Raw genomic sequence first — 20070 nt, 5'->3', positions numbered from 1 at the left:
ATTTCATTTATTAAGGAAGTCTTTCCAAGACTCCTAAGTTATAAAAGTGTGATACATGAGCGAGCCTGGTGAATTTCCATCATGTCTTGCTTTCAGGGGTTTCTCTTTTCTATAAATTCTCCTATATTTTACTAAAAATGTTTTCCATATCCACTGTCTACAGTTGTTTTTCTCTATTTCTCTGACACATGATGTGTTACAATTTAGCACTGGAAATACCATCACAATCTTTCTTATATATTTCTGTAAGAATTCTTTTGATACCAATTATGATTTATCTCCAGGCAAAGGCTTCCCCATAGTACCTGTATTTCTACCCAATACGATTTCACTGATGCTTAATAAGTCTAAATGCTCACAGAAAATGTCCTCTACAACCACAGCATCCATAGAGTTTCTGCCCTAAATGAGCATATAATATACGCTGACACATAAAAGTTAGAGGATTCTTGCTAAAGACTTTTCCACTTTTCTAGTATCAGAGAATTTCTTCTCATACAATATCTGTAACATATAAGACATAATTTATTACCAAAGGTGTCAGATTCACTTCATTTACAAGGCTTCGTCCCTGTTCAAATTCCTGTTAACTAATAAGGCTTGACTTCTTGGAAAAGATTGTTCCACAATCACTACGTTTCTAGCTCCTAAGAACTCACTGATGTTTAATAAAGGCTGGGTTCCTGAGGAGGGTGTTCCTGCAGGCATTGGGTTCATAGAGTTTTGTTCCTGTGTGAGGTCACTCATATATAAAGAGGTATGACTCCATGACGAAGGTTTCTCCACCTTCTGTGAATTTACAGCTTTCTCTCTTGTATGAGTTTTCTTATGTTTAGTAAGTACTGATATGTGGGCAAAGGCTTTGCCACATTCACTGCATGAATATGGTCTCTCTCCAGTATGAGTTCGCTGATGCTGAATGAGCTTTGACTTGCTTCTAAAGGCTTTTTCACATTCACTACATTCATAAGGTTTCTCTCCTGTATGAATTCTCACACTGGAGAGTTTCTCTCCAGCACGAGATTGCCTATGTCTATTGAGCCGGCACTTCTGGCTGAAGGCTTTTCCACATTCATTACATCCATAGAGTTTCTCTCCTGTGTGAGTTCTTTGATGTACCATGAGCTGTGACTTTCTGGAGAAGGCTTTTCTACATTCACTACATTCATGGGGTTTCTCTCCTGTGTGAATTCTCTGATGTTTGGTCAGGTCTGACTTAAAATAGAAGGTACTTCCACATTCACTGCATCCATCAGGCTTCTCTCCCGTGTGAAGTCTCTGGTGCGCAAGGCGGTATGCCTTCTGAGAAAAGGCCTTCCCACACACACTGCATCCATAGGGTTTCTCTCCAGCATGAGTTAGCTGGCCCTAAGAGAGGCTGTTTAGGGTCAGTAAGGCTGCAAATGTCAAAGCTTCAGAATAAAAAGACATCATTTTGATTAATGGTGATACATTCTGTCTAGAAGAAAATGTGTTGAAATGTAATACGAGAAAACACTAACTCAGAAATTTCATTATAAGTAATGTATCTTCAGAAATAAGTAGACCAGTGTGCAAAGATAAATAAATGAAGGTGGCCCAATGTCCAAAAATAAGGGGACAAATATAACCCCACTCTATATTAATATTAGTACATTCGATCTTTTATCTAACTCTTCAAACTAATAAATATAGTTAGAATAACTGTATGCAGCTATAATAATATATTAGGCGGGGTGCGATGGCTCATGCCTGTAATCCTAGCACTCTGGGAGGCTAAGACCAGCGGATTGCTCAAGGTCAGGAGTTCAAAACCAGCCTGAGCAAGAGCGAGACTCCAGTCTCTACTAAAAATAGAAAGAAATTAATTGGCCAACTAAAAATACATATAGAAAAAATTAGCTGGGCATAGTGGGGCATGCCTGTAGTCCCAGCTACTAGGGAGGCTGAGACAGAAGGATCACTTGAGCCCAGGAGTTTGAGGTTGCTGTGAGCTAGGCTGACGCCATGGCACTGTAGCCCAGGCAATACACTGAGACTCTGTCTCAAAAAAAAAAAAAATATATATATATATATATATTTATATATATATATGTGTATTATATAAGACGACATAATGTTGTTTACTCAACCTAGCACCTATGTCAGTTTTAGGTCTGTTTTGATTGATAAGTTTTCCTCCTAATGTGTCTCACTTTTCTACTTTTATCCATGCCTGGTAATTTTTAGTTGGATGCTGGACTTTGTCAACTTATTTTGTGTGTAGGAGGCAATTGGGTATGTTTGTATTTCTATATTCTTGAGGCTTATTCTAGAATACATTGTGTTACTTGAAAATAGTTTGATCCTTTTGGATTTTGCTTTTAATCTTTGGTAAGACCAGATTACTTATTGGATAAGATTCAATCAATTTAACAGTATGTACTTGCCTACTTTATGCCAGGCAAGTTTCTAGACTTCTAGTATACAGGTGTGAGCAAGGCAGACGAGTTTCTTACCCTCCTGAAGACTAAAGTCTAATTTTTGCAGTCAATAACTCATACTGAAGACCTTAATCTCCGGAGCTTAAATTTAGCAAATTGAAATTATAGTTATAGTATTAGCTTTGTATTGAAAGTGATACTCATAGTAATATTTATACCTTCCCAAGTTCTTTATGTATTCCACATCAATATCTTTAAGAAAACAGTTGAGATGTTCATTCCAAGTGTTTCTAATGGTTTTTGCATGGTGCATTGATTTTTTAAAAATCACCCTGTACAATCACCCTGATTACAATTTCATGTAAACAGTTCAACCTACTGACAGGCCTAAGTTATTTGACCTCAAGTCCTTCCTCAGATCTCAGTTTTCCAGAATTAGACTTGATGTGAGCCTTAGGCTAACATCAGTTTTGTGCCAGCCCCTATTGACATAAGCCCTGACCACAGTTCAATAGTTATACCTTTCAGCCTACTCTGAAAATATTTTTTCAGACTGGACAAAGGCCTGTAGCTCTCCAGTTTACAACTTGATTCAGCTCTTCTAGAACCCCTTTGCCTACTCCTGATCCTATTCAATCTCTTCAGCAGTCTGTGGAGTATGAGATACCAGGATAAGTTGATTCTCCTTTGAAGATCTCTTCTCATATGGCACCAGGATGTGTAAGACTCCCTCAGAGTATATCTGGTAAGGGGAGGAAAGGGGAATAGATGCCAGGAAGAATGTTGGGGTTGTTCTATCAATGAAGCAAAGGGTAGAGTTAGGCAGGGAACTACCTCCATGGGGAAGAGTGCAGCTGGTTAGTTATCTAAGAGTTTAGAATTTCATATTCTCAGGGTTCTGTGAATCATCTAAATAACCAGGGAATAGGGGAGTTAGTAATACGCAAGTAAAGTCTGTGAAGTAGGGTCATTGTGCACTGGTTACCAACTTGTCTGAGGCTAGTGAGACAGATATCCACATACAAGTTCTGTGAAGCTGGCTTATTATATATAGGCATAAAGGGACAACAGAAGCCTAGCTTGCGGTGCAGTCCCCCAAGGCTCAGGAAAGCTGCTCAGTGCAGATGGATTCTTATCTTCATGAGTTCCACTTGCACCGCAGCTGAGGGACCCCAGGAAGCATCCCAACTTGGGTTTTATACCCCAGAGCTAGTAATATGTTAGACATCCTGTTTCTAGGTGGGTACTGGAACAGAGCCAGGACTGTTCCATCCAGCTCCTCCCTCTCTTACTGTTATGGCCCATTTTCAGGATGGAGGATGAACACAGAACACAAAAGAATGACACAGACACACAAAGACAGTACATGACTTGAGTGCCCAATGCACTGGTCAGTTTATTTTTATACTCTAAAAAATTAAAGTTAGTTCCCTGTATGTGACCACCCAGGCATTACAGCAATGGCCATAAATTCTGGAACATGTAGACTTAAGAACACAGAGGTACCCTGACTCGAGGTTTCCAGGTGGTTGCTCTAGGTGCCAGGCATAGATCACAGACTGAGATTAGCAAGGTTGGGCAAGGCAGCCACAGTTCCAATAGGCTGGGCCCCGGCAGCTGTGTCTGTCTTAGGTTGGTTCTCCCTGAGGAATCTTATATTGACTAACCAGCCATCTTATGGGGCTAAGCAGCAATCTTAGGAACAATGTGTTTATGGTGTGGCCTCCAGACCTCCACTGCCATGGGGCTAGGCAGCTCTTGTTTACTTGCAGAAACTCAGGTCCTTTTTCATGCCTCTAGGCAGCAACCTTGTCTGTCACAAGGACCCTGTCCTGAACACATTACTCTCAAATGCTCTGGGCAGAGCACGTACATTAACTAAATTTAATTCTTAAACCAGGAAAGTATAATGTCAGTCCCCAACCACTTACAATGTGGCAGCCCTATCACATTCTACAGTCATTCTTCAGAACTATAAGCAAGAAAGAAGGGAGAACTGTGTAGGGGACTGACATATATTTTCCTAGTTTAAGAATTAAAGTTAGTGAGTAATGTATGTGTTCTGCCCAGAGCATTTGAAAGGAATGTGTTCTGGACAGGCTCCCTGTGATAAACAAAGCTGATGCCTAGAGGCATAACAAAGGACCTGAGTTGCATGTAAGCAAGAGCTGCCCAGCTCCATGGCAATGGGAATCTGGAGGACACATGATAAACACCCCATAAGATGGCTGGTTAGTCAATGACGGGTAAGACCCCTCAAGGGAGGGGCGACCTAAGCCATGCACAGCCACTGGGGTTCAGCCTAAGATCTTAGGGGGTCACCCTAAGAGAAGCTGGGGATGAGAAATGCCCCGTGGCTTGCCTTGCCCATCCTTCCTAATCTTGGTCCCTGATCTATGCCTAGCACCTAGAGCAACCACCTTGAAATTCTGAGCCAGGCAATATCTGCTTCCTTAAGGCTACATATTCCAGAATTTATGGCCATTGCTGAAATGCCTGGGTGGTTATGTACAAGGAACTAACTTTAATTTTTTAGAGTATAAAAATAAAACTAACCTAGTGTATTATTACTCAAGTCAACCGTCTGTATGTGTGTCCGTGTTTTTGTGTTCTGCATTTGTGTTTTGTGTTCTGTGTTCATCCTCTGTCCTATAAACAGGCCACGACAGAACCGGGTTGACCCCAAGCTTCTCAGAAAACTACCTGCCACCTGACCCAGACACTCCTTAACAAAGCTAGTCCATTTTTGTGCCCACTGATCCCCCTGATCTGAAGGCAGAGGTTTGTCTCATGAGATTGATGTAACACCTTGACTGACACAATCTCAGTGCAACACTGTTGAGCCTTAGGCAGGTTCCATGTCACTAGGCCCAGGGCTACCACCTCAAGCTGGGTGATCAAGCCTGCCTGGAGTAGTGAGTGACCTAGCCAAGAAGTTGGTAATAAGGTCAAAGAAGGGTCCCTCAGGTGACCCCACTGTCTGCAGCCAGGTTGCCTGCTTCCCCATCTCCTCTCCTGTGTTTCAATAATGTCCAAGGTATTTATCCAGGTATAGCAAGAGGTGTTGACAACTGTTCATACTCCTTCCAGATGGGCTAAAAGAAGGCCTAGAGCTATTCTGTTGTCTAAAACAACCTTCCCAAAGGAGTTGAGGGATGCCTGCTGAGCTGCCAAGGCAGTGGCCATAGAGGAGGCAGTATCTGCCATGGCCAGGGAGAGCTTTCTAATTTTTCATGAGCACTGATCCCCATGTGTAGTATCAAAAATCTTATAAAGGACATAAAGCCAGAGTCTGTCACATCTCCTGGCAGGTCCCTAGTAACAGCTTTAGGCTGCTGTGCCTCTGCCAAGGGTAATATCGAGGAACAACTCTAACACAACCAGTGTGCAGGATCCCTGTATGGGACTGACATATATTTTCCTAGTTTAAGAATTAAATTTAGTGAGTAATGTATGTGTTCTGCCCAGAGTGTTTAAAAGCAATGTGCTCCGGACAAGGTCCTTGTGATAAACAAGGCTGTTGCCTAGAGGCATAACAAAGGACCTAAGCTGCAAGTAAGCAAGAGCTACCCAGCCCCATGGCAATGGGGGTCTGGAGGCCACATGATAAACACATTGTTCCTGTGATTGCTGCTCAAAACCCATAAATGGCTGGTTAGTTAATGATAGGTAAGACCCCTCAAGAAGAGGGGCGACCTAAGCCAGGCACAACCACCGGGGGTCAGCCTAAGATCTTCAGGGTCACCCTAAGAGAAGCTAGGGATGAGAAATGCCCCCTGTAGCTTGCCTTGCCCATCCTTGCTAATCTCGGTCATGATCTATGCCTAGCGCCTAGAGCAACCACCTGGAAACTCTGAGCCAGGAGATATCTGCTTCCCTAAGGCTACGCATTTCGGAATGTATGGCCATTGCTGAAATGCCTGGGTGGGCACGTATAAGGAACTAACTTTGATTTTTGGGGTCTAAAAATAAAACGACTGGTGTGTTCTGCACTGTAGTCTTGTAACCATCTTTGTGTGTGTCTGTGTGTCTTTTTGTGTTCTGTGTTCATCTTCCATCCTGCAAACAGGCCACAACAATCCCACCATCCACCAGCTATCCAGGTATGACACAGATTATCCCATATTTGGATCACCCCAGATCAGTCCTCAGGTGTACACAGCACCCCTTCTCCATTTTATTGATCAGTGACCCATTCATGGGTATGGAGGCATTGGTGTTCACCAGCCAAGTCTCAGACCTGTTACATAAACTCAGTTTCTCCCGTGTGGTGTCATTCCTGAAGCCCCTACACAAATGGCTAGCGACAGTCCAGTTCTTGTTTTCATCATTGCCACTGGGACACTCCTCATGTAATCAAGGGTGTGGTGCACCAAAGTGCCAGTCCCCCAAAGTTGTGTTAGTGGTGCTCAGGATGATTTGCCAGTCAGTTAAGTTAAAACAGGGCAGCTCCGGCTCCTTCCCATGTGGCAAATGCCACATCCTCACTCTGTAAGCCAGGGCTCGGGTTCTGTTGGTGTGCACTGTGGTGTTAGGTATGCTGGTGTAGTTTACCACTGGCAGGACAAGAGGGTCACTATAGTTGGTGACAGAACAAGGGCTGGGATGGCAGCTCTAGCACTTCCTCAGGTTAACAAAATGGCCACAGCTTGGGAGAGCCTGAAGAAGCTGTTATGCTTCCAGGCCCCTGCTGCCACAGCCTTGTGGAAAAGCAAATTGACAGGTTAGTGCCCCTCCCCCAGTCCTCCTGGGGTCTCAGATGTCCCCTACCTGCTGAGTTGGTGTAGAGACCCAGTCTGTCTATGCCAGTTCCCATTGCTTGATCCAAGCCTTTTAGCCTCAGTTGTCCAGTCCAGGAAGGGAGGTCACGTCCTGTACAAACTGGACATGTCTGACAACATTGTACACCTAACTGAAGGGATCAGATGTCCCCAGCACTACTAGAGGGAACCTGGCACCCTGGTATTCCCTGATTCTGTCCCCCACCCCTTTTTGTTCAATGACTTTTGTAGGGTCTAGGCTTAGAAGGATGGATGGATGGAAAGAACGGGAGCAAGGTGAATGAAGGGTCAGGCGAAAATGCCTGACCGAAGCTGCTTGTTTGCAGAGTGCATAGGTCCGCTAAAACAGCTGACCTGTATGGAAAGGATGGATGGAAAGAACATGAGGGTCAGGTAAAAACGCCTGCCCAAAGCTGCTTGTTTGCTGAGTACAAGCTTCCTGTATGGAAGTTGTTTTAAAAAAAAAAAAAAAAAAATGTAACAAATGGCCCTGACTCTTTGCAGGTGTCCTTGGAAATAAATATGGGGAGGAACTTAGCAGGGAGGCCATTTTCTCCTTTAGAGTTTGGCCTCTCCCCTTCTCTTGTTTTGAGTAATCATTCATTCCTTCGCTACCAAGCTCAGGAGCGGAAAAATAGCCAAAACAGACTTTAGTTTTCCAAAATAATATTTAACTAAATTTAGAGTAAAAAAACTGTAACAGCTAATCACGTGATTTGGGGTGGGCACTTAAGATAACTGGAGGGCAGGGAAGCAAAAGAACCACAAAGGGGAAAAGTGAATATATTAATATAACTGAACCAATGATATGGGGCAGAGACTAGCTCCTTTAAATTATGGAATCATTAACACAGTAAATAGTAATATAGTTCAAAGTAGCCTGTCCAAAAATATACATCAGGTATATTATCTGATGTATGATGAGGTTAGAAATGGACAGAAAGTTATCAAACATTCCTCATTTCCACACGACTTCATTGCTTCAAGAATACTTTGATATTTTGCTACAGGCATTTCACAGTGTGTTCAGTATTTTATTTCTATATAATTTCACCTGTTAATGAATTTCAGAGGCAGCATATGCCACTGAAAACCCTGCCACATTCACTGCCTTCCAGAATTTTCTCTCTACTATGTACCAATGCCTCTTGAGGGCAAGGGCTTTCTCATCCATTATATTTCTACCTGCTATGAGCTATTAGCCCATGGTGCCCACTGATGACAGGTCCATCTACCATAAAAAGGCTTTTCTAGTTTCTTCATTCACAGAATTTCAAAGTTCACACTAAAGCAAATAATCAGCTAGACGTTTTTGCTAATGTCTTTTCCATCTTGAATGTAGTTTTTTCCTATGTGTTTGTGACATAAAAGATATAATTGACTACTGGCGGCACGACCATATTCACTGCATTTGTAAGGTTTCTCTCCTGTGCAAATCCTTGATTATCTCCTGAGAATGCACATCTGGCAACTGGCTGTCCTAATAGGAGTATGTTCCTATTTTCTAGGAGCCCACTGATGTTTAATGAAGTCTGAGGGGCCACAGAAGGTATCTGCACAACCACCATATTAGCAGGGCTTTCCCGCTGCATGAATTTACTAGTACCTAACAAGCTACGACTCATTGTGAAAGGACTGTCTACTTTCACTGAATCTCCACATTTCTCCCTTGTGTGTATTCTTTTATGTTTAACAAGGTAAGACATGCAAGCATAAGCTTTTTCACACTCATCACATCCATAGGGCCTCTCTCCTGTGTGAGTTCTATAATGTATAGTGAGCACTGTCTTTGTAAAGAAAGCTTTCCCACAGTCACTGCATTTATACGGTTTCTCTCCTGAGTGAATTCTTTGATGGCTAATGAGTCCTGACTTCCGTGAACAGGGCCATCCACATTCAGTACATACAAAGGGAGTCCTTCTTGTATGGCGTCTCTGATGTGCTACGAGGCTGGCCTTCTGGTTGAAGGCCTTACCACAATTAGTGCATCCATAGGGTGTCTCTCCAGTGTGAGTCCGTTGGTGTATAAGATTGCCCTTCTGAATGAAGGCTTTTCCGCATTCACTACATTTATAGGGTTTCTCTCCTGAGTGAATTCTTTGATGGCTAATGAGTCCTGACTTCTGTGAACAGGGCTGTCCACATTCAGTACATACAAAGGGAGTCCTTCCTGTATGGCGTCTCTGATGTGCTACGAGGCTGGCCTTCTGGCTGAAGGCCTTACCACATTCAGTGCATCCATAGGGTTTCTCTCCAGTGTGAGTTTGTTGGTGTATAATAAGATTGCCCTTCTGAATGAAGGCTTTTCCGCATTCACTGCATATATAGGATTTCTCTCCTGTATGAGTCTTCAGATGCACAATAAGCTGTGATTTTCTGGAGAATTCTTTCCCACATTCACTGCATTGATGAGACTTACTTCCTGTGTGTGTCATCTTATGTCCAGTGAGCTGAGACTTCTTGAGGAAAGCTTTCCCACATTCGGTACATTCATGGGCTTTCTCTACATTGTGTGTGTTGCTGATGTTTAAGGAATTGTGACTTAGTGCTGATGGGTTTTCTACTGTCACGGAATTCAATTTTAGTATAAGTGCATTCATGATTGTCATGGAAAATGGCTCTCTGGTCTCCATTAAACTCAGCAGGCTCTTTCATGTTGTATCTTCTGCTCTGGTTGCTTAAACCTAAATAAGACTTTAAAGTGCTTCTATGTTCATAGCATTGTTCCATCCTCTTCAGCATTTTTTGGTTTTCCAAGTGCCGCTGCAGATGATCATCAGCTTTCTTGATTTCTAGGAAAGAAAAAACAATGAATGCTTCTTGCTTCAAAAATACCTTGGTGTTTGCCAGCTCCTTAGTGGAAACTGTAATATCTACATGAAATAAATTACAAGTATAAACGTTCCCTATCTCTTTTTTGTAACTTTAAAAACTTTTTTTATTGAAATTAAATATACAAAAGACAAAATTTGCCATTTAAGCATTTTTAAATGTACAGATATGTGGCATTAAGTACATTCACAGAGTTGTGCAACAATTACCACTATCTAACTCCAGAATGGTTTCCCCTTCCCCAAATGAAAAACTCTGTATGCACTGAATACTAACTCCTTATCTCTCAGACATAGCTAAAAACACAGTAATATAAAAAACCAGGCCGGGCGCTGTGGCTCACGCCTGTAATCCTAGCTCTCTGGGAGGCCGAGGCGGGTGGATTGCTCAAGGTCAGGAGTTCAAAACCAGCCTGAGCAAGAGCGAGACCCCGTCTCTACTATAAATAGAAAGAAATTAATTGGCCAATTGATATATATATAAAAAATTAGCCGGGCATGGTGTCGCATGCCTGTAGTCCCAGCTACTCGGGAGGCTGAGGCAGAAGGATCGCTCGAGCCCAGGAGTTTGAGGTTGCTGTGAGCTAGGCTGACGCCATGGCACTCACTCTAGCCTGGACAACAAAGGGAGACTCTGTCTCAAAAAAAAAAAAAAAAAAAAAAAAAAACCAACACACCAAAAGTAACAGCTATCACTGTTAAACAGGATTAGATAATTCACAAGGAATAAATACAGATTTGGCTGCTTTCCTTCTTTTCTTTTTTTTAATCTTCCCCTCTAAATCTACCTGTCCTACCAAAAAATTAAATAAAGATTGCATTATTATCCTTTATTCTTGAATTGGCTCCTTCTGCTCAGACTGTAAACTTATGTTTTCTCAGTCTAAAAATTCTTTCCACTGAAGCTAAGCTAATTTTATCTCTATCCTTGCCTTCATTTTACATACAGCCGTCTGAAAAAAGTTATTGATTCTGCTGACAGTTCTGATCTCATTCCTTTAGTAATCTTTAGCTAGATATACCCAAGTCTCACATAAATCTCAACTAAATTCACCATACTCTTTATACATTAAACCTTGTTTTTCTCTCACTACTCTTCACTAAGGCAGATTTCTTCCCCTTTTGTCTTTGCCTTGTATTTACCAAGAAAAGTCACCATGACTGTTTCTTCCACCTGGGGCATTAACGACCTCACCACTTTCCTGAAATAACATCCTCAGTTTCAGAAGATAAACTCCTATTTATCAAATCCAATGTTTGGATAGTCATCCCCTCTATAATTGGACCTCTCTCTTCTTGAAATACGTATCTCTTTGAGTTCTTAAAACCATATATTCCTGGTTGCCTTTTTGTTGCCTTTTCTTTGTTTCTGTCTGTATCTTAAAAGTCTAAGATTTGGAAGTTTAGCCATAAGCCACTTTCACATTCTAAATGCCACCTTTGGTAATTCTTTTTTTTTTTTTTTCATTTTTTTTATTTCAGCATATTATGGGGGTACAAATGTTTAGGTTACATTATGTTGCCTTGACCCCCCCTTGACTGCTTTCTAAATAGGCCCTTGGAAACAGGAAAATACAAGGAAGTCCCTATTAGCACTGGACTACAGAGGTAGGATGGACACATTTTCATTATTTGTTCAACAATGTTTTGAAATGGCTACCACCACATACCAGGCATAGTGCTGGTGTTGGGAAAACACAAAAATATTCTTTATTTTCAGTGAAGTCATTATTTTTGGTGGAAAAAAAGGAAATAATAAATAAGCAAGAAAAGGAATAAACTAGGCAGTTAAAATGTGACAGTTGTTTCAGGAAGCAAAGGAAATGATGAGAAGTGGATAAAATCAGGATTTATACAGAAAGAAAGACAACAAGATTCACTAATGGATTTGAGGTGGAGACAGATAACAAAAGAGGGAATCAAAGGGTGCTCCTACATATTTAACTTGAGTCCTAGACAGATGGGTAGTGTCTTTTAACAAGATGAGGAGTTTACTAAGGTTCACAATGTGAGGGAAATCAAATGTGCATTTTGAAGCATATTAACTTTGAGATAATTATTAAATATCCAAGTGCAGATAAGGAAAACCCAGTCAGATATATAAAACAAAAAGGTTTTCACTAGATATAGCAATGTGGAAATCATCAATATGTAAATATTATTTCAGGTCAGAGTATTGGATGAGAGAATGTGAAGACTGAAAGATGAAAGCACAAGACCAAGGCTTTAGTCTTTCCAACTAAAGAGCTTTGGGATTCACAGAGCCCACTGAGGAGACCCAAACACTAATAATCCTGAGTAGGGAAACAGCAGACAGAGGGATTACAATAAATATCTCAAAGAGGCAGATCAAAATATTGGATGCACAGCTTCTGACCTCAGGGTAACTCTGTTAGTCTCCTAGGTGCTCATCCTGTTGCTGTAATAGGCCTTTCTTCTTTCTGTAGACAACCACCAAACTAACTTTCCTAAAGCACCAATCTCACACTTTCAAGAAAACTGCAGTCAAAACCCTAACCCTGTATCTATCTGACTATGATACCATGAACTAAAATAAAATCCTAAGCCCCCTGATGACTGAATACACCCTCTTTTGGTCAAGGGAACCTCAGAGAAACTCTAAAACTGAGTTCCCAGCCATAACGGGACAGGAGGTCGGACACGCATCATTATATGCCCTCCCTACCAACAGCCATTTAGTGCTTTCCTAAGCACTAAACAGAAACCAATCTCAGGATCCAGATCAGCATTCCTTCCTGAAAAAGACCACCAAACATGAAGTGAGTTTAACCAGTCTATGGAGCGCGCACAGAAAGGGTTTTCATGTCCTTGTTTCAACCTTTTTGAGGGCAGCCATCTCTGAACATGGGTCCCATAACAGATGCATGTTTCTCTTTTCATAAATGTTCATAAAACTTTCCATAGCTTGTTAAATATATTTGGCCATCCCACTCGGTATAAACTCCTGTTCCCATTGTCCCTGCTGTGAAGCACTTGTTTCTGGCTCACGGCTGGGGGATGGGCTTTCCAGGCTGTTGGAGTGGCCACCCACCATAGGCTGTAACCCTTTATGAGAAATACAGCTCTCCTTTCCAAATTATGAACTTCCTTATTTCTTTGGTTAACAAACATTCTCATATGTTCCAACAGAAAGAGGGACCCGACATACCTATGGTCTTTCACAACATGCTAGTAAAACACACAGTCCTCTCCACACAGATCTACTGCTGTACCACGTAGGGGAACTGTCACCTTCTTCATCATGCCGTACCTGCACAGATGTTATATTGGAATTTTTTTCCATTTCGTTGTGCCTGATGTACTAATCCCTCACCTTGCCACCAGAAGTATCTTCTTCCTGAACTCTACATTTATGTCTCTATTGACATTAGTGAAGTGGCCCTCAAACACCACTTCCTCCTTTGGAATTATAAGTCCTCCTTTGGAAGACTTATAGCAGCTTTACCTTTAGCTTTTCTCAGAGTGTCTGGCTATACCTCACTATTGATACAATGCTGCCACCCAGTGAAAGGTAAGCTCGATCTACAGCTAGAAAAATACAAGACCTGGTCAGATACAGTGGCTCACACTTGTAATCCCAGTACTTCGGGAGACTGCAGTGGGAGTATTGCTTGAAGCCAGGAGTTCCAGACCAGCCTGGGCAATATAGCAAGACCCCATCTTGACAGAAAGTAAAAAGTTAGCCAGGTGTGGTGGCACGTGCCTATAGTCCCAGCGACTTGGGAGGATGAGGTGGGAAGATCACTTAAATCCAGTTCAAGGCTGCAGTGAGCTATGAATGTACCACTGTACTCCAGCCTAGGTGACAGAGTAGGACTGTCTCAAAGGAAAAAAAGGAAACAACAAAAAAAAAGAATACAAAACCTAACCTTCATCTCCCTGTATTACTAACATAAAATTCACAGCAGAAGGCAGGACAATAAAAGCTCACTTTACCATGATGCATCCTCCTTATATAAGTTTCCACTTTGCATTTCCCACAAATATCTTCTAACATTGGCCTCCATGTGGCCAGTTTCAGGCTAATTTTTTGATGGTCCCCATATGGCCTTGCACACTGCCAGTTCCACACCTTCTTGCCTGTTTCTTCATCATCTTAATTCAAAACCTACCTATATCTCTGTGTAATATACCTTATAATGCTATCATTCCTCATCCTGTCTATACCACTCACTGTAGGCTACATTTCTTCTAAATTTCTACAATTCTCCCTATATTTACTATTCACTTTATCTTTGTACAACCTTGAATTATGGCAAAAATATTTCACATGTTCAAAAGCTTTATTTGTACATATTACATTAAGATTTGCCCTATCTTTGCTAATAAAATCTTTGTTCCAAAAAGGTATCTTTGTTTCTCACTAAATTCAGTCTCTTCTACATATTATGGCTATAGTTCATCAACTAGAGTCACAACAGTGCCCCTAGAGAGCTTTGTATAACAACACTCCCAGGCCTTCAGCCCAATTCTAAGAAAACCAGATTTGGAGAGGAAGAGGCCTTGATACAGGTAGTACTATGAAAACATCAATAAAAATCTTGCAGTTAAAAAAATGCTTAATAGATAGATGGAAAAGTATGATCTCTTTCTAGTCTAGCTAATCTCCCTTGATTAAAAAATGAGTGAATGATCACGATGTATTTCAGTCTTACATGATGAAGAATGACAACCAGGCCCTTGACTCCAGAGTAGCAAAGAAGCCTCAAGTACCACCAAATCATACTGACCAATATCTACAGGAATAGCTAGTGTGGTTGGGGCATGTAGTAGAATGGGACTTTAGAGATGGAAGATATTATTACATTGTGGTGTAGTAGAAACCATTTCATGAAAAGAGAATTCAAAGTGAAAAAATATATATATTGTCTGAATGGGAAGAACAAACCAAAGTCACAATCTATCCCTCAGTTCTTCTCTCACTTGATGAATCATCAACTCTAAAAAATGTTTATGGCCCAATCTTTCATGAAATACATGCTCACTACCTGTACTTTCCCAACCAGATTTAGTACACACTCATCTGTCGAATTTCTAATTGTCCAAGGCTCTTATTTTCTTTATCTGGACTCACTCCCTACATCTCATCTGGTCCAAATTTCTGTCTCCACATTATCCCTGACCAGTCTGGGTGCATCCAACCATGGCCCTGAGCTCCACTTGGATGCTCACAAGCACATCAGTAAAGCAAGCATAAGGTTTAATGATTTTGTTTAGGATAGGAACTGAGAATGAGAAACTTTATAAAGTTCATTCCTAATTAAACAAAGAACAAGAATAGCAGAGACCTTAAATACAGGACTCTGGAGGGCAGAGAATATTCAAGGTAATGCCAGGAGGGCCAGAATTTAGGATGTACAGAAGTACAAGAGAATCTTAATTTTAAAAAGGATGATGGGAAGGGGTTTTCCTAGAGTGAAAGATATTCTTCCTCCAGAGGGAAGATAATTCTAGCTCCTCATATAAAAAGTGTAAAAGACAGGAGAGTTACCATGGAGGCAAGTAAAATATACTGACATATAGATAAGACAATGTGAAGGATATGTCAACTTGGGAGGAGTCCCCATGGAGAACAAAAACTTAATAGTTTTTTTTTTCTGAGACAGGGTCTCCCTCTGTCACGTTGGCTAGAGTGGCATCATCATAGCTCACAGCAACCTCAAACTCCTGGGTTCAAGCAATCCTCCTGCCTCTCAACCTCCCAAGTAGTTGGCACTACAGGAGCATGCCACTATACTTTACTAATTTTTAATTATTTTGTACAGACAGGGCCTTGCTATGTTACTCAGGCTAGTCTCAAACTCCCAGCCTCAAGCAATCCTCCTGCCTCAGCCCCCCAAAATGCCAGGATTATAAGCATGAGCCACTGTGCCCAGCTGAACTTAACATATTTGCATGAAGTAGGTTTTAAGGCCTATGAGACAGAACAGAGGATGAAAACAGAACTTTTGGAGCAGCTCAGAGTGGGAAAAAGAAAAGTTAAGGAAGCAGATAAATGCACATTCAGAGGCCAGACTACCATGGGGACATATCCACAGTGGGGCTGGGTGTTATAAAGGGAAATAAGTATTTCCCAAGGGGGCAGGGAGGTATATTAGTCCAGAGAAAGTGATGAATTCAAAGTTTTCTCTTAGAAGAAAGGTATGGAAGGAGGAATCTCATAGCAAAGAGGATAAAAAGAACAATGACATTGTGATATAATGTCCCTGATTCAGAGCACCCAAAAACCTTGTAGACAGGGGAGCTAAGAGAATCTTTTGTTTTAACATTTGGTCTTTGACCCCAGTTCCTAACATAGAGCTCCTAAATCCCTTGGAATTTCCTGGTGATAGGAGCATCTTTTGTGCTAATGAGGTGACTCTGGGCTCCTGGACAGGTTGAGGAGGAGGGCTGGTTGCCAGGGGAACCAATGACTTTCATAGTAGACACAGGAGAGAGACGTGAGAGAGGCCACCAGGTGACTGGGCCTATCTGCCAAAGCCAATTATGCCAGCTCCAGGGACACACGAATTCCTCTATTTCCAGGCTGTCCAGCACCCGTATTGGGACGGGACCTCCTATACAAATTAGGGGTCCAGATCACCTTTAGTCCCAGAAGTACCACAGATCTGTCAACAAAAGTCCCACGGTCTGACTCTAGAAAAACGGGAGAGGTGCTGCCACAGCCGCCGGGCATGTGGCTGCAAAGCGCACAGGCGCAGCCACCGACCAAATCCTTACAACTACAGCCACGTTCCAGACACCGACAGAAGAAGACAGCTGGGGCAAGAGTGGGCACATATGATCTGTTCCATCCGAAGACCAATCACCCATCGGCAGCTGTGGGAGTTCCTGGGAGCAATAGGACTCTGTCAAATATGGATAAGAGGTTTCGCACTAATGGCCAAACCCCTCTATGAGACCCTGCAGGGACCTGAGATGCAGGAGCCAAATGGGGATCCAAGCAGGAAGAAGCCTTCCAAAACCTCAAGAATCAGCTACATCGATCCCCAGCCCTAGAGCTGCCGGATCACACCAAGGACTTTAACTTGTGTGTTATCGAATATGACCGTGTGGCTGTGGGCCCTGGCGCAGGCTGTGGGACCTTGGCAAAGACCGGCGGCTTACTTGTCCAAGCAACTCGATGTGGTGGCCTCGAGCTGGCCCTCCTGTTTGAGGGCAGTGGCAGCAACAGTCCTCCTTCTCAGGGAAGCTGAAGGGTTCACAGTGGGAGGACACACTCCAGTTTACATCCCCCTCACGGTCATTCGACTCATCAATTGGATGGATTGCCTCTGGCTCTCCAGAAGCCAACTGGCCCAATATCAAGATGCCTGTTAAGCCCACCTAGACAGGCCCCACACTATAGTCTTGACCACGCCCACCGCTGTTAAAGTCACAAAAATAACTCCTTGGATCCACTGCACCCAAGTAAAAAGGACATCAACTGAGGAGGACCAAGGCACCCTAGACAACAGTGCAAGACCTACCAAGGATCCGCCTCCGACATGACAACCGCTGAGCTGCCACACCCGAGGTCCTCCAGACTAAATGACCAGACTGATTATCTAAGTCCCTCTTGGCTTATCAATACTGTTGGCTGTTACTGGGCATTCAACTTTACTCTATAGCCCCCCAGGACTGGGAGATGGGTAAAAAGATATGTTTTGTCATATCATTCTGGGTTATAGTGGCTTTCTATTTCTGCTCTGGATATGCCTATAAACAATCAAAAGGACCCAGAAGGCCACAGCCCGCCTCATGGCCCACCAGGCATGCTGTCCACTCAGATTAGGTGATGCCCACTAATGCAGCAGCAGTAGCCACAGCGCATTTAGGAGCATCCAGAGGGGGGAATGTAAGGGAAAAATTCTGCACTCCCCTCCTAATAATATGATTAAGTAACTGTAATAAAAAGCACTTTACTACACCTCAGCCTGATGCAAACTTTGTAACTTCTATCTTATAAAAGCAGAACTGCCAGATAGCATGGATAAGCACCTTTTGTAGCCCCTACCTCACACAAGCCTTGTAACCATTTTTTTCTTCTGTAACCACCAACTTCCTCATAACATAACATATAAAAAACAGCATATTATTAACCCCATTTGCTCAGAATTTGGAGGCGAGGCTCCTCTGAGCCCTCATGTAATAAAAAAGCCTGTTTTGCTGTACTCATGTGTGGCTCTCGGTTTGGGGCCCCAGAACCTCGTCCAGGAGTGTATAATAAAGCCACGTGGTTTGGCCCCCACTCTCTCTCTCTGTCGTTTTCTTTCCGCCGTCGCCGAAAACCTTACACTAGGGGCCCCACGAGACCTGTAAACTAGTCCTTGAAGAAGGGACCGGACTGGAAGGACTGCGGGGGGAGGTGACGTTCACAGGTCTGTCCCAGCAGCCAAGGTCTGAGCCCCAGCCTGACACCAGCCAGGGCCCACACCTACAGACTCCAGGTGCTACAAGCCTGAGCCGCACACGGCGGGCCTTCCCCAGACGCTCACACACCTCCCTCGTCAACCCTGAAACCGAGCCCGACTCCTTCCCCCGCGGCCATCCCCGGGCTTCGTCACCGAGCCCCGCCGGCAGGGCCCCGCAGAGACCCCGGACTCGGACGCCGGGACTCCGGTCGCCGAACTCGACGACCAGCTTTAACGGCCCGGCCCGCGCGGGCGGCAAAGGCACCCGACTGCAGCCCGCCGTCCGGACCGCCAGCTCTCCCGCGGACCCCCGCGGGTCCTCTCTGCCTCTTCAGCAACTCACGGACCATTCCCTCCCACACACTCACCCGACCTTCTCCCGACCAACCGCGACTTCCTCGCGGCTACAGCGAAACTCCGCGAATTCTTCCGTTTCCGGCTCTCCAGCCCGGCCCCGGCCCGGCCTACGGCGGCCGACGAGGGCAGGGGGCGTGTCTGCTCCGCGGCGCCGTGGGGCTGGGCGGCGCCTTGGGGGCCAACAAGTCCGCGCGCGCGGCGCCCCCTGGCGGCGGCCGTATACAAAAGGGAAACGACTGTGAGTCACTGACCTGAATGACAACAAAAACCTGAGGCACCATACAATGTTGTTTACCTGGACAAACAGAAATTCATGAATTGGGAAGCGTCAGAACAAAAGAAGTTTACCGCTCCTGTGCTTAACATATTATAGGAAAATACTGATAGGGTAAATAAGGAAGAAAAAACAAAGAAATTATTTGGTTACAGTTGTGAAATTGACTTCTTCCATTTGTCTTGTCGGGAAGTCCCTGATGACATAGTTGTATGTTAGTTGGCTACTTTTGATTGGCTGACATTAGGTTTTGTTTTTCCCTAACACAAGCATCTGCCAGAAATGACAAGAGTGTTGCTTGTGTTTGCAGTTTAAGCAAAGTTAAGGCTATTTTTAAGGCCTCACTGGTTTTGTTTGCTCAGGAATTTCTCAAGCCTTGTCTCCCTTTTAATTTTACTTTCACACTGGAGACAGTGAAAGACGCTGAAGTGTCACCTCTCCTGACACCTCAAGCCCCACGCTGCAAGGTTGGCAGGATCGCCCACAATGCTGCACAACCGCACAGGTTTCCCAAGGCTCGAGCTCACCCAAGGCGAACACGGCAACAGCCAGGTCCACCTCAGCGGGCCGGGAGAGACCGACGCGCCCTTTGTCTAGGGACAGACAAGAAAATGCTAGTGGCGGCCCAATGAACGTGGCCATTGTAGAAAGCACCTTTGACGTAAGAAACACTATCTTAGGAAAAAACTCTTACATTTTAAATGGCATCGTGCCCAGGGGCCCAGATGTTCACCTGACAGAGACTACACCTAACCAGACAAGGGTGCAAGCCCTCGCCGGAGGACTCAGGGACTTCACAAAGAGAAAGATTCCACCAGTTTGACATAGCTGTCTCAAGAGACACCATCTTACTGTCGCTCCTGATCAGCACGGGGCATCTGCTGCCAAAGGCTCCGCTCAAATCAGGGACTCTTCCTAGCCTAAATCAAGGACTCTTTATGTAAGACATTAATGACCGTCTGGATCAGCCCAAGACACTCTCTTTGTCCACCTCGCTCTTCTTAGACTGGT

At 43.6% G+C, this 20070-nt stretch overlaps 2 protein-coding genes across 2 annotated transcripts; both read right to left on the bottom strand.

Moving 5' to 3' along the window:
• Positions 1–493: 493 nt before the first annotated feature.
• LOC105882840 (uncharacterized) lies at positions 494–5609 on the bottom strand. The gene is given in 4 exon segments (XM_075998988.1): positions 494–585; positions 588–1368; positions 3070–3144; positions 5538–5609. Coding segments are annotated over 4 exon segments (1020 nt in total).
• A 948-nt stretch (positions 5610–6557) lies between these two features.
• LOC105882842 (uncharacterized) lies at positions 6558–19701 on the bottom strand. Its single transcript, XM_075998987.1, is given in 4 exon segments — positions 6558–9699; positions 9701–9975; positions 18797–19021; positions 19587–19701. Coding segments are annotated over 4 exon segments (1782 nt in total). The 3' UTR covers positions 6558–8532.
• Positions 19702–20070: the final 369 nt, after the last annotated feature.

This window comes from Microcebus murinus, chromosome 32 (assembly GCF_040939455.1).
Source record: "Microcebus murinus isolate Inina chromosome 32, M.murinus_Inina_mat1.0, whole genome shotgun sequence".
Taxonomy (NCBI): Eukaryota; Metazoa; Chordata; class Mammalia; order Primates; family Cheirogaleidae; genus Microcebus; species Microcebus murinus.
This window is presented reverse-complemented; position numbering and strand designations above follow the sequence as displayed.